The sequence below is a fragment of the Sinohyriopsis cumingii genome, chromosome 13 (assembly GCF_028554795.1).
Source record: "Sinohyriopsis cumingii isolate HCF-2022 chromosome 13, ASM2855479v2, whole genome shotgun sequence".
In the NCBI taxonomy this organism is placed as follows: Eukaryota; Metazoa; Mollusca; class Bivalvia; order Unionida; family Unionidae; genus Sinohyriopsis; species Sinohyriopsis cumingii.
In genome coordinates this window covers 75,023,717-75,039,252 of record NC_142973.1, presented here as the reverse complement: position 1 = coordinate 75,039,252, position 15,536 = coordinate 75,023,717, and the positions used below count along the sequence as shown (strand labels likewise).

Sequence of the window (15,536 nt, the reverse complement as noted above, 5' to 3'; positions counted from 1 at the left end):
GTAGCTTCTCAATGGTCGGTGGTTCTTTCCAGGGATTTCCCGGGTTCTTCCTCCACCATTAATACTGGCCGCCATGTATAGCCTATCGTGTGCTGAAAAATGGCGTTAAACCCTACAACAACAACAACTCTCTCCAACCCCACCATGACATGTGGGGTTCCTAAAAATCATGTGAGCTGTATTTACTAGCCCATGTCATGTATTCCTCTTTAAGACCAAGAATCATCCTAAGATTTTCAGGATAGCATTTGTTTTGTTAGAATTTTATATAATTTCTCTAGTTTAGTAAATACTTTCTCATTTGTTTACTGGACCTCCCTAATAAATATCTTGCTTAGGTGTTGACATCACAAGGTTTCCTTGCCTATTATACCAATAGTGTAGCTAGTAAACTGAATGCCTGAATAGCAACTCTTCCCATTTTTATCAACAAGCTCTTGAATGTCAACATGAGTTGTTTTTTTACAGGATGTAAGCTATTGTGTGACCTTAATCATCTCACTTCAGTTCCAGTTTTTAGATGAGAACCTGGATAACAATTAGCACACACGCTGCAAATTCATATACTATAAAATAATGCCCATTTAATGGAGTGGGGTGCTGCTGCAATTTTCTTTTGAATCATTATTTTTAACCCAAATATAATGGACGTAATACTTATTGTTTTATATAAATCTGATCAAAAATGTTTGATACAACTTTCTATCAAGGATTAGCAATGTTGGAGTTCCCCATGTGCCATTTTTAACATTTTCAGGAATCTTAGCCCCAAAGTTTTTTCAACAAAAGCAAAAAAAGCCACACACACCCATTTCTTGACCACTACATTACATTCATGTAATCTGTAGTATACCATCAGCAGTAAACAGTCCTGCACAAAGTTCAGCTAAACCTATCCTCAGGGCATACCACTGATACAGAGGCCATTAAAAGGTGTGGCAGTTAGAGATAAACATCTTTCAGAGATTACTTAATTAGCCGACAATAGCTAGGGTGAAGGTGTGTCCAAAATCTTCTCTGGGAGAGTCCATTTAGCTACTTTGCATAGGTAAAGTACACAAAACAGAACCACCCAATTCATCTGAGTTTAAGTACATCAAAGAGAAGAACGTTATTAGACACTTCTACACTGAATAAGAATGTTGAAGCCGACTTTAATCTTGTTTGTGATCAGCTACAACATTTCTTTAAGGTCGGATTTTTACTTTTATACAAAATGCAAATCATGACTATTTCAGCTGCTGGAATAGTGTTCAAGCATGATTTAGGAAACAATACGCTATTAGCGAAACAAGCAAAGCCCAGCAAAATATAATTTTTCAAAACTCCAGGTTGCAAGCACAGCAGCAAGGAAAGCATATAATTATATGCACATACTGCAAACATCAACATTAGTAATTCTGAGATATATGACATCCATCAACAAAGGAGAACAACCTATTTGTAGAATATTCGACATGCTGAATACAACATTCAGATTATTATTATTCATTATCTTAATCTTGTTAAAATACTATCAATGCTTTTCAGGACATTTTAATTTTTTAGCCATGAAATTGATTGATTCAATGACAATAATAAACACATGCTTGTTTTCAACAGCTGATTTATAATGATAAAGCGTTACCACCTGAACTGGAGAGAAACAGTTATTTCTGCTGTATTACCAAACTTGAAAATATTATGTTCCACTTCCCCAATGAAATAATATGTCCCAAATTTGATACAGTAAAACCTGTTATGAGGACCGCCCCTTCTGCAGTAAAAAGTGGTCTCTCAAGGCAGGTTAGTACAAAAAGATCAGTTTCCCAGGTTCATGAAAAACAATCACAATCAATGTATACTCTATTCTTTATTACTAGTTCTTGCTAATATATTGTATGTATTCATCTAAAACAAAATTATATAGCAATAAATAGATATACTTCTATCATTCAACATGAAATCACATTTACATTTGAAGATCACATATTTTAGCATATGAAATAGTTTCTGAATTTCTTGTTTTCCTTTATACCAACCTAAATTTGTTTTATGGACGTTTAAACTGCTTTTTTCTGAGTGGTCTGCTCTTTTTCATTTCTTTCAGATACAATATATATTTTCTCCAGCCTTAAAATTTGTCTCTTTTTAGTTGGAGTTTATCCATTGTTATTAAGGTTCTAAGTGTTAAAATTAATAGTGCTCAGTTGTAATATCGAACATAAAAGTGGTCTTGACTGGGCTGTGGTAAAATATGACAAATCCATACATGTGCATTGCATATCTAACAATAAACGAAATAAAAAGAAACAATTATCCAGAAACAGAACCATTTACTCAGGGACAAAAGTCAATGGCTTCATTCAATGATGACATACAGGGATTAACTCCAGAAAAAGCAAAGTGTGTAACTTGGTCACACCAACTTGAATAGATGACAGCTTTGTGATTGGGATGTAATCACTTAACATCGGCGGGAAATACAACAAACATCACAAGTCGTGAACACTATTAATTGAATCCCACAAACGATTCTCTTGCTGGTTTAATAAACAATGACCTTATACATCGCCGGCATTAATGATTAACTCTAAAGACAAATAATATATGCAACCATTACGTTAACTTTGGCACTTCAATGGCAATTCATGACATATACATTGGCCTGGTTTACAAACTGTAGTACCTATCACCGGCAGCACCAATACTGGTTTTTTTAATATTCCTTTTATGTTTGTTTTTGATCAGAACAGTCATTACTAATTAAGCGGTCGTTGTAACAACTGATTACATATAGGTGAAATCATCTTATATGAACCATGTGCACCATCAGCCACTTGTAAAACTTGACAAGATAAGCACTACAAGACCCCCACAAGCAGCACAACTTGTGCCACATCAAGCGCTACAAGACCTCCGCCAGCAGCACAACTTGTGTCATGACAAGCGCTACAAGACACCCACCAGCAACACAACTTGTGTCATGACAAGCGCTACAATATACCCACCAGCAGCACAACTTGTGCCACGTCAAGCACTACAAGACCTCCGCCAGCAGCACAACTTGTGTCATGACAAGCGCTACAAGACACCCACCAGCAGCACAACTTGTGTCATGACAATCACTACAAGACCTCCGCCAGTAACAGAACTCGTGTCATGACAAGCGCTACAAGACACCCACCAGCAGCACAACTTGTGTCATGACAATCACTACAAGACCTCCACCAGTAACACAACTTGTGTCTTGACAAGCGCTACAAGACACCCACCAGCAGCACAACTTGTGTCATGACAAGCGCTACAAGACACCCACCAGCAGCACAACTTGTGTCATGACAAGCGCTACAAGACACCCACCAGCAGCACAACTTGTGCCACGTCAAGCACTACAAGACCTCCGCCAGCAGCACAACTTGTGTCATGACAATCACTACAAGACCTCCGCCAGTAACACAACTTGTGTCATGACAAGCGCTACAAGACACCCACCAGCAGCACAACTTGTGCCACGTCAAGCGCTACAAGACCTCCGCTAGCAGCACAACTTGTGTCATGACAATCACTACAAGACCTCCACCAGTAACACAACTTGTGTCATGACATGCGCTACAAGACACCCACCAGCAGCACAAATTGTGTCATGACAAGCGCTACAAGACACCCACCAGCAGCACAAATTGTGTGATAAGAAGCGCTACAAGACCTCCACCAGCAAAGCAACTTGTGTTATGACAAGCACTTTAAGGGTAAGCTGCTTTCACGACAGTATACTGTGCAGTGTACATATGGTATATGCATCCTTCAACTAATTTGCCAAGAGTTCTCGTACATCACTGCTTCCACTGTGCGAACTCGTACGAATCTGGCACACCTGCATGTACTGGCAGCATCTCTGCAATATGTGATGGCCTCATAATAGTTTGAAAAATTAAACCCCACCCAAAAACTAAGTAGCAGCTAATAAAAGGGGATTTAAACAAGTAATCAATGGAACAGGAAACTAAAGTACTGTAAACTACCAAGTAGTTTTCACAATAAATCTACAAACAATAAACCAGCAATGAATACTGCATTCATTCCATCACGAAGTTTCCCTACAGGCAGGGACATTTGTTTTAGAAGTTTCAGACTTAAGCTAAAACTTGATAGCTGCAAACTAAAAATTCTGAGCTACAACGGTACAAATTTTAAACAAGATGCTATTCATTAACATAAAATCGGAATAAGTCAAGATCTATTTATAACGTGTAGATCATATTGGCACAGACCATATCATCGTTCATGTTATGGCAACCTTTGCAATATATTGGTCTACCTATTTTTAGTGAGCTTTAAAATAAAGCATTGTGTTTCCTGTCACTGATAGTTATTATTAGAATTACGTTTTTCACTTTTAATAATATGAATACTGCAATTTGACTGGTAAACTGAAAGGACAACAGAACATGACCTCAAAGTAGTGCCCATCAAATCACTTGCATTGCAGATCTTGATTTTAATCCAACTGCTTAGTGTGACAACTTTCTCTCTGCTCTTTGTAACATACCATTTGTAGTGTTTGGGTCACTCTGCAGATAGCTGCCCTCCTCGGTGAAACTGTCAAAGCCAACTGGAGCTGCACACCCTGCCTTCTGGATCTTGACTTTACCAATGATACCTTGTTCTTTTTCCCGCTTACATCGAACCCTGTGCCTCTTGAAGATGTAAGCATTCCTGGTGGCAAAACTGCAAAGGTCACATGTGTTAAGGGGTAGAACTGACTTCTTCTTTACCATTTTGAGCTAAATGGAAAAAAATCTAGATGACCTGATATCCAAAGCCACTAAGCTAGTGTGCTACTAACGCATCAAGCACTCTGCGAGCTAACTGTGAGGGTAAAATCTTGTAGAACAGATTGGAATGACCTCAAACTCATCTCAGCCTGCAAAAGAAAATGCTCTCAGTTAATGTTCATCCAAAAATCAGACATCAAACTGGAATTTTTTGACTTGCTGATTGATTGTGCTTGTGCAAGTTTCCCTTTAAGAAAGAATTAGATAAAGGCATCAGATTAAACGTGCAGAAAAGAGGACAAAGAATTATTAGTGACTTTGAGCGTGAACATAAAACCCTGAATTCAATATAGTCGATACAACACAACAACCACAAATGTGGTACTTGACACCTTTTAGCACTGATGTGCAGGAGTTTAATATCATAAATCTCAAATGACTTTAAAGTATTGAGCAGAAAGGAAAGTGTGATGGAAAAGATAAAATACTGAGCCATGACCATGACCTTGAAGGTAGCACCCCCAATATGTTACAAGACACTATGTAGCGATAATATACATGTATACAACATTTCATACCTTAATCTCTAATTGCTTTCAAATTATGGCGAAAATGGGACTCTCAAACTGCTTTCAAATAATGGGGATAATGGGAGTGTGATGAAAACCAAAAATATTGATCTGTGACATTGAGACAGGACCCCCCACCTACCCATGTCAGACCTACCAACCTTAACAAGACTATCTCAGCAAGGCAGTCAATTTTTTCCACGCAAGTTGAACCAGTTTTCAGTAAGGTATAACAAAATCTCATTTACTGCTATTGTTAAAATGGAACACATGCATTTAAATTTGACATAGTCCTCAACAAACTGTATCCACTAAACGTAATTAATTGTTGCCCTTAGGGTTTATCTGCCAAGAATCTGAATATTCCCTTTTGTGCTTCTGCACTATTAAAGCCTTTTCATAACTTTATTGTTCCTTTCATCCTGATATGTTGCTTGTTGGATGCCATTTAAAACAAAAAAAGCATCAACTTGATCTTGATTGTGCATGTTTTGCATCACGAAATATGCACACTCTAAAGCATCTGAGGTACACCAGCAACATTAGTCTGATCCCCTGTCCAATTCCACTTGGATCCATCTAATATAAAACCCAGATATGAATCAAACATCACAAGCTAGTATCTGGATTTAATGCAAACAATCATATTTCCATAAATTTGTGCTTTAATTCCATGAGTCTGTATTTTAACACATTAACCCCTGTAGGTTGTGTTGTTTTCGCCTGAAATTCGAGTAGGAAACACATTTTGAAAACTATTTCTAAAACAATCCTAATAAATCAACTTCCAGGTGATTTTCCACTAACATAATACCTAGTTATGTTAGAAATATCATTTTCCATTGGCTATTTGGCTTGCACATGAGCAGAAGAGTAAAAGTTATTTTCTTATCGAGACCACTCTTTATTCCAAATGCCCATCTTATCCGACTTTTTGCAAAGTTTCATCTGTTTGTTATTCATACCAGTCCGCCTTAGATCGGAGACCAAAAAGTCTCAAATCCAGACACAAAATCAGATTCCGATCACAGGGAAATACTGGGTGGGGAAAAAATCGGGTCCAAAAAATTAGGTTTTTCCCTGTATTTTGTAATGCAACTAGAAATTCCAGATTATTTGGTATCATTGTAGAGCTACATGTCTATCTTTCTATAATACTACCCAATTTAGTGCATCACACATGACCTTGACGCTACAGAGCTTGGCAATAGGCTACTACCTCCCGCCATATAAACTTGTCACCAGGGGTTAATGTGTTGATGGGTCGTTTCCATAAGACTTGGGCAAAATTGTAAGGGTTGGCAGGTCTGCAATGTGGTACATGATACGCCCCCTAATGATAATTACTAGAATATCAAATTTCATTCCTTAATCTCCACCAGATATTTGACATGGCACTGCAAGGAAAACACACCCACATGGAAGATATAATCTTCCCTGGTGGAAGTATGCTTCACATCTCAAAACATTTATTGCATGAAAGATCCATTTTTTTGTTTCTTTTCATTTCTATTTAAATTAATGTTTTAGTTCTTTATGAGCTGATGGTGTTACCAGCAGCTTATAGATGGCAATTCTGCTTCCTTGAAGTGGGTCAACGAAACGTGTTTTTGTCTGGAGAAGGCACAAGGTCAGATGAACCGCATTTTCAGTTATAAAAGTGAATGAAATCTGATAATCTCTCACGGATGAATTAACATAGACCAAAATGAAGTGGATAGGGAAGTTTGATAAAAAAGCTAAATATAGCTTGGTGAAAATGTGGTATGCAAACATACCATCATGTCACAATACATTCATTCATCACTGAATTTCAAGTGGCATTCAAGTTACAGAGTAGGAAAGAAATAGCGATGGGAAATTTAAAACAATGAACTATGACCCTGAAAATTGACAGCAGTATATACTTCTCCTTTCTGATGCAGATGATCCAAATCTTTACAATTATTTAAGTAAATGCAATTTACTTTGCTATTCAGATCCATCACTACCTCTCTAATGTTTTCCAATGACAAGAAACTTGTTTATTTGCTTTATACTGATAATAAGGTGATTAACTCTTTACCTTCTGCAAGTACTTGCTGCCCTGCCTACTAAGCCTGATAAGCAGCCTGACTTCTAGCAGCTGTTTGCAGGCTGAACCCCAGAGCATCATAATGGCTTCCTGAGTGAGAGCTTCTTGACTTAGTGCACATGCTGTCTACATTTTCTATATCAATCTTGTCCCATGCAAACTATGTAATTTAATGAAAAATAAAATTTTAAACACTTACCAATGTTTTGTGCCACTCATTTCCACCAACAAGTACATATAATCCACAGGAATCACTGTGTATATTTACATATTTATAATAAAAAAACATACTTCAATATGTTTGTGTTTATAATATATACATGTATTAGATTACTTTTCTCAATGCTATTCTGCACACCAATGTGTCCACTATTTTACTGCAGATCTGGTAGTTTTTTATGATACTGCCTGAAGCACGTGAAAAGAAATCTATCTCCTTGCATTTTCTTCCAAAATAAATGTTGGCCCTGAAACTGCCGTAAAGTCGTCCACATTTACTGGTCTCAAGAGTTCCGACCAGATTTGATTGTCTCACGTTTCATCCTCGGATTCAGATAAATCTGAAATGTCAGGTGTCGAAACAGGACTTGTACTAATGTCCAATCCTTCATCTTGAATCTGATTAAAATCAATATCATCACTTTCAAATCCTTCAAAACTTCCATCAGAATCGTCACCAGAATACATGAATGTTGACATTTTGTTTTATTGTCACCAATGACCTCATTTTCAATAGAATTTCCTGCTTATATGCTGTAAAACTACTAACAGAATACATTCATCATTTTATGTAAGGACTATTTTCATTGGCTAAATATTTTAAAAGAGAATGGATGTTTGTAATTTCATCCAATACAAAGCTTTAATATGAAATGTGAATATGCGTATCTGGGGTTTCCCATCCATTGGCCGGAAACGCATGTATGAGCCAGCCAGGACAGAGAGAGTATTATTAGCAGCTTGTATATGCATCTCTGGGGGTTACAAGGCTATTTTTTATGGTCACATATATGCCTCAGCAGAAGGTAAAGAGTTAAGGGAACTGAAAGTGTTCAGGTTCTATTCTAGGATGCAAGCTAATGGGATTCACACTGATTTCTCACAAATTTACTGAAAAATCATTGAATGCACAAAAGAATATCCGTATCTTCAGGAAATTTCACTTTTTTTTATGTGGATGGGGAAATTTCCACCCATTATTTTCAGCTTTAAGGAGACATTGAATTCAGGACCAAGTCAGTTAAATGCTGACTTCGTCCCAGTCTGAAGACCAAAAGATCAGACTGGTCTATGTCAGACCAGTAAATCGGCCATAAAATCATCCAACATATCCCTAATCAAATTATGTGGCGCAGACTGACACCAATCAAATAAATTGATCACTCTCTGATGGTACCTACAATATGTCATGTTGAACTAATGAACAGTGCTCCCTTTTCCAATTGGACAACTCGAAACTTGTTTTATATCCTTACTACAATATTTGAGGAAACCAGTCTGCACTACACAATATGCAACATGAGGCTGTGGGAATTTTTGAGGATTGCCTGGTAAATTATAACTCATCACAAATCTATTTAATGTTTGGTTTTTCCTCATCTTAAATTTATCAATTGCTGAATGTGAATAACAGTGCTATTCAAAAGTGTGGTCAGAAAAGGTTATGGTTTGAGGTTAAAAAAAATTTAAATAAAATAAATGAAAGGCTATATTTTTTTATGAGTCTCTATTATTTTCACAAATCAAAACAAAATATGGAGATACATTTCATTATACATGTGTCTGAAAACAGGTAATATAGATCACTACAGTTACAAAACCACAGCAAGTCCAGGACAGTGTGAAATTGCTGCTGTCTCCCAGTCTTGATGAAAGCTAATATCATGGCCAACTATGGCAAACAATGAGTAGCCAATCTGTCTGGCCAGTTGGAATTTTAAGCATATCGAATAAATTTACTCAACAAAATTAGTTTTATGATACTAAATGAAATATTAAAAACCAAGTGAAAAATAAATAAAGGTGCACTGTTTCTGATGACAACTTGGGAATCTGGGTGATACAAGATCAATAACTCGTTCAATCTGCACTCATTAGATGCTTGTAACTCCCACTTCTGAATCCCAGTGACAACATGCCAAGGTATTTGCATGCCTGGATGCCACCAGAAGCACAAAATACAACAAAACAACAACAACAAAAGGAAAAAGAACTGCTCAAAATGAATACAATACCATTAAACAAAATGTGAGTTGGGTTACAGAATTTACTTAGAACACAGAAACAGGATGCAGGCTTAGAACATAAAAGTTGTTGTTCTAGTTTATTCAGCTCAACATCGCAAATGATATCCAAGACTAACTCATTAAATTTTCAAGCCTGTCATAAGTTAAGTTGCCTAATTCATTTCGCACACAAATGATTTCAACACCATTTGTATCAACATAAAAAGAAACAATATTTGCTCAATCAAGAAGAAGAGTTGTCTGTGCATGATTTAGATTTATAACATAGCTTTAACAATTTCAGTCATTTTACTACGATGTCTGCAGTTGTTGATGGGTTTGATGACATTTTTCAGCACAAGATAGACTATACATGGTGGCCAGTATAACTGGCGGAGGAAGCACCCAGGAAAACCCTGGGAGAAACCACCGACCCACGAAAAGCTACTGGCAAGCTTTCTCACATTGCCATGTTAGTTGAGCCTAAGACTTGAACCCATGCAGACAGAGGTGAGATGGCAGTGATCCATAACAGTAAGTGCTTTAGACCACTCGGCCACTCGAGGGCCCAGTGACTGCAGTATGGCAGTTTACAGTTTTGTCCAGCACTGGGGCATCATGCCAAAGGCATTGAGCATCATGACACCAGGCCAACCAGTTATAACACTAAACTCTTAATGCTGAATGCCAAGCAAGGCAGCTGCAAGTACCATTTATACAAATCTTTGGTATGACTGCCAGGGTTCTAACCTACAACCTCCCGCATCCGAGGTGGACCCCTAACCACTTAGTAACCAAGTTTAAAGAAACAAAAAAATCACAACTGTTGTTGCACATGATACTGACATGTTTGGCAATGGTTAAAATGAATATACAATATGGATTAGATAGATGTTGGGGGGTGGGGGAGCCAGAAAGTAATGGAGAAAAATACAGCATAAAAAATGGAAATTGCTTAATTATCCTTTATTTGCTAATCTTGAATAAATTGAATTAGGGTGTAAAGTTCTGGGAAACTTTCACTGGGAGGACTGATGGCGAGTTACAAGTATGGTATCTATATACACGACAAAATATGCTAAATAATTGTCATTATAGCAATCTTTGGGATAATGCAATAACTGACCAGGCAGTAATAAAAGTCTGCTGGGTAAATGGACAAATATGGATTTTTACAATTTTTCCACCCCACCCCTCGATAATTTGCAACAATTTCTATTACTCCAATTAATCCAGTACCTGTCAATGACCATGTTAGCTACAATATCATATCCTTGACTGACATAAGGATTGAATTAGACTCCAAGTTAATAACTCTTGTTTAAAAAAAAAAATTGTTGTGTCAGTATGCTGTGCTCATCCTGTCAGATTCAAAATGGTTGCCTATTGTGCAGGATATTATGCTTTAATAGTTCAGAAGACACTTGGATTCATTTGGGTTGATCTTGTTTTCAGCTTCTAGCAGTATGTATGCATTGGTATATACATGACGAAATGTTTTTAAAAAACACAATTAGGAGTAAATCACTTTGCTCCTCTATTTATGGAGATAGGCCAACTTAGTTTTCTATTCATGATGGCTCCCAACAATACGTACATTGATAAAGGTTATTTAAATACTAATACATAACAATAATGCATTTTGAAGACTACTTACATCGCAGTTAAGTCAAATCATGCATCAATGAAATATGTACACTACCAAGAACTGTTAACAGTCATAGAGCATAGTGGTATTTTAATTCAGCGGGCATTTCATGAAAGGTGATTCATCAATACTGTTAACTCTCCATATGACTGATTATATGCACTGACAACGACTATTTTAGAAGAATATAAAACTGGAAGATAATAATAACGTGGATTAAAAACTGAAAGAAAATGCCACACATGAGAGAGAGAGAGAGAGAGAGAAAGAGAGAGAGAGAGCCATTTCCCTTATGAGCAGACCCTGGAAACTGCTGCCAATGGTTACTGAATGCACAAATTCTCAACCAGTGGCAGTTGAACATTACGACCTAATCTCCTTTGCCTAGTGATGATAATAAAGGGAAAACACGTGCATTGAGCACAATGCACTTAAGATCAACAATTCTCAAGTTTTCCCACTGAATAATGTTTTTTTTTTTTTTTTTACTGGCCGACAAACGCATTCCAATTTGCTGCAGCTGCCACGCTAAGCCATTGTACGACCGCCATGACGAGGCCGCTGCGCTGTAGTAATCAATGGCTTTTGTCCTTTTAAAAGTTATACTTTGTGCTTCTAGAAAAACAAATTCGTTTGCTGCTACAAATCTTTCATCAAAATAAAGTTGATATGAATGTTAAAATAATTACCAATAGTGCTTGAACCATGACCTCGAAAAGAAAGAATGTTCAGCGAAGCCATGTTGTTGGCAAACACACAGTTGCCCACGTACTGAAGCCACGACCAAATAAGGCCGTAGCGCTAAGAAAACATGTCCAATTCCACAACAAATAACGTTATTGAAAACACTTCAAATCATACTTACCGACTGAACACGAACAATTATCTCAAAATCGCCCAAATGTCCACAATTTGTGTTTCGACCTTCTCTGTTTTAAGTCTTGATACTTCCTGTCCAACAATATCGGTCGGTGGAGTAATGAATATTCATATTCCGCCGAGACGCATATGACGTAGTATGAAGTAAGTGGAGCAAAAGGGAATACTGGATACCGTATGTCGTTGTTGATAAAGGGTTAAACAATGATCCGACTGGTTTCTTTGTCCCAGAGAAAACGGCAATATTTTATGGGAATATTAAGCTCAAGAAAGACGAGAACTGAACGAAAGAAAAAACAAACCACACAAAGAAAAGAAAACGGGGGATTTCTTGGCAGATGTCTGTATGACAAACTACATGAAGTGTGCCACACGCTCCGAAAGCAAATGGAGCACGCATTGATCAGATTAAAACCTGAGACCAGGACCGGACCGACTATATGGGCTAACTGGCGGGCGTCTGTGGCCCCAGGATTTAAGGGGTGCGATATTTAACCGAATTTTTTAAAAATCATTATATTTTATTTTATTTTTACAAAAAAATTCTTTCTCGATGGGGTACTCAAAGTCATTGTTGGCCAAGGGCGCCAAAAACCTTGGGACTGCCCTACCTTAGATTATCATAAGTGTTAATATACTGTCGCTGAAGTAATTTCCAGCCGACTTGGCTTTCCCTTTGAAGTTGCAGTACTTGCATTCATCGCACACGCACTCACGTATTTAAAATGAATGTGTGTAGATAAGCATATGAACAATGTATTATACACAAATATACACATTTCAGCATGTCAGAAGTCACACACACACACACTTCATAAAACATGCACATATTATTTCTGGACACAATGATAAAATGAAAACTCTTTTGGAAGGCTTTAATATATCATTCCACCTGGTCAACAAAGCATTTCTTGAACAAGATTATAAACGAAGCATGAGAATTTGAATGACGTATCCTCTGGGTAAGGTATCACCAGGCAAATTCAAACAGAGATTTCTAGACAAGCCACTAGATCGCTGAATCTTGATGAATTATGTCCATTACAGTTTAAATTTTAGTGTATGCACGTGGAATGTGAAAAGTGAAAGAAAAAAGTTACAGATAATATCGCTATTTCTTACCTATCAGGAGTTAGTCGAAAGTATGGATTCTTACAGCTTGCATACTATTATTATTATTTTTACTAGTACTACTACTACTACTACTAATAATAATAATAATAATAATAATAATATCCAGAGGGTAGCATAGTGGTACAAACAATAATTTATATCGGCGGGCCTACAAATTAGGAAGTAAAAAAAACGGTCAAACGTTTTCTCCAAACTTGTGCACACTTCGCAAATTTGTGACTTGATTTACTCTCTCTCTCTCTCTCTCTCTCACACACACACACACACACACACACACACAGAGGAAAAATATGTACATACTTAAAATTACCTAAAGGAAATTGTTGTTCAAGAAGGTACTTGTTACAACCAGTCTTAAACCCGTCTTTAGTGCTTCCAACTTATAAATTAGACAGTAGCCGATTCCATTAAAAAGATTCACGAAAACTGGAAAATTTGTTGAATTCAGTTTGTTTTTGTTTTTTTTGGGGGGGGGGGAAGGCTTTTGGTTTCCAGTGATTATGTGAAGTGGTGCCAGTAAACAGTTTAAAGTGTTTATTCGAGTACACCCACCCACCCACCCGAATTTGCATTTGCTGTAAAATATAAATTTGATGTTGCCTATATGTGAAAATTAACAAGCCCGTAAAATTGTGCCCCCCCCCCCAATCAAGTTCCCCCCCCCCCAAAAAAAAAAGGTTGAAATGACGTCCCTGCCATGCTGTACTTTATCAAAAGCTTTTTTAAAATCGACAAAATGCCAATAAAATCTACTTTTCTTTTTAATGTATATTTCTGAGCTAAAGCCTGAATAATAAAGGTAACGTCGCATGCGGAGTATTTTTTCCTAAAACCTACTTGTGCCTCGTCTAAAATACTATCGTCTTATGCCCACGTGTATGTACATGTACGAGTATTCGAGAGTTCAGATGATCGTGTAAAAAGACGACCAACAGCCGTGAATGGGCGGTCGCTGACCCTTGCACCTACTAGCTAGGGTATCGAACCCATTGGTGCTAAAGATCATAGTGAGTGAATTGACCACGACGCTCTGTTAGTTATGAGCAGTAAATAAACACTTTATAAAAAAAAAAAACAGAAGCCTATGCCAAGCACTTTGGACACTTATTTTGAGCATATCATAGCAAGGAAATGTAAGCTAACAGCCTTTTGCAACGATACAATGCGGCAGTCGACCCAGCTTGACCTAGGCGGGTGTTGAATCCGCGACCCTTCGATTGCGAGAGCGACACTATCAACTGGGCTATCGTGGTTTCCCGTGGTTAGGGGTATGTAACTAATGTTCTTGCTTACTTATTTGGATGAGTTGAATTAAATCAGAGTTAAGCTACTACTGCAAACGATCCGTGTTTCAGTCTAACCACCAGATATGAATCTCCCCACCCCAATCTCAGTTATTGCTAATTAAAACATGCAATTGACACACTGGGATTACTAGTACCAACTGTCTTGCCACTGTCTTGTTTTCATTATTTCTTCAGGCGGCACTTTAAAAAAAAAAAAACTAGAATAATTACTAAAAAAAATTTCTCCTGGCATTTGCTCCTCACATCTTTTGTTTTCAATTCATCTAGAAACTTCCGATTATATTTTTATTAGAAGCACAAGTATCCCCATTGAATTAGGTTTTAAAGCAAACCTTTCTATATTTCACATAAATCCCCAATGAATTAGCTTTTGAAGTAAACCTTTCTATATTTCATATGAACCCCCCAATGAAATATGTTTTAAAGCGATGTTTTAAAGCAAACCTTTTATATTTCACATAAATCCTCAATAAATTAGGTTTTGAAGCAAACCTTTCTATATTTCATATGAATCCCCAATGAAATATGTTTTAAAGCGATTCTTTACATATTTCACATAAATCCCCAGTGAATTATGTTTTAGAGCAAACCTTTCTATATTTCACACAAATCCTCAATATATCAGGTTTCAAAGCGATCCTTTCCATGTGTCACATAAATCCTCAATGAATTAGGTTTTAAAGCGATCCTTTCCATGTGTCACATAAATCCTCAATGAATTAGGTTTTAAAGCGATCCTTTCCATGTGTCACATAAAGCCTCAATGAATTAGGTTTTAAAGCGATCCTTTCCATGTGTCACATAAAGCCTAAATTAATTAGGTTTTAAAGCGATCCTTTCCGTGTGTCACATAAAGCCTAAATTAATTAGGTTTTAAAGCGATCCTTTCCGTGTGTCACAAAAAGCCTCAGTGAATTAGGTTTCAAAGCGATCCTTTCCAAAT

At 37.1% G+C, this 15,536-nt stretch overlaps 1 protein-coding gene across 1 annotated transcript in view; it reads right to left on the bottom strand.

Moving 5' to 3' along the window:
- Nucleotides 1–12,236, bottom strand: part of LOC149785842 (uncharacterized) — a 51,730-nt gene extending 39,494 nt beyond the window's left edge. The window contains exons 1-2 of the mRNA XM_089979800.1: nt 12,139–12,236; nt 4,532–4,906 (exon numbers count right to left, since the gene is read on the bottom strand). Coding sequence (XP_089835926.1) covers nt 4,532–4,760 — 229 coding nt within the window. The 5' untranslated portion in view covers nt 4,761–4,906; nt 12,139–12,236. The remainder of the gene's footprint in view (nt 1–4,531; nt 4,907–12,138) is intronic.
- Nucleotides 12,237–15,536: the final 3,300 nt, after the last annotated feature.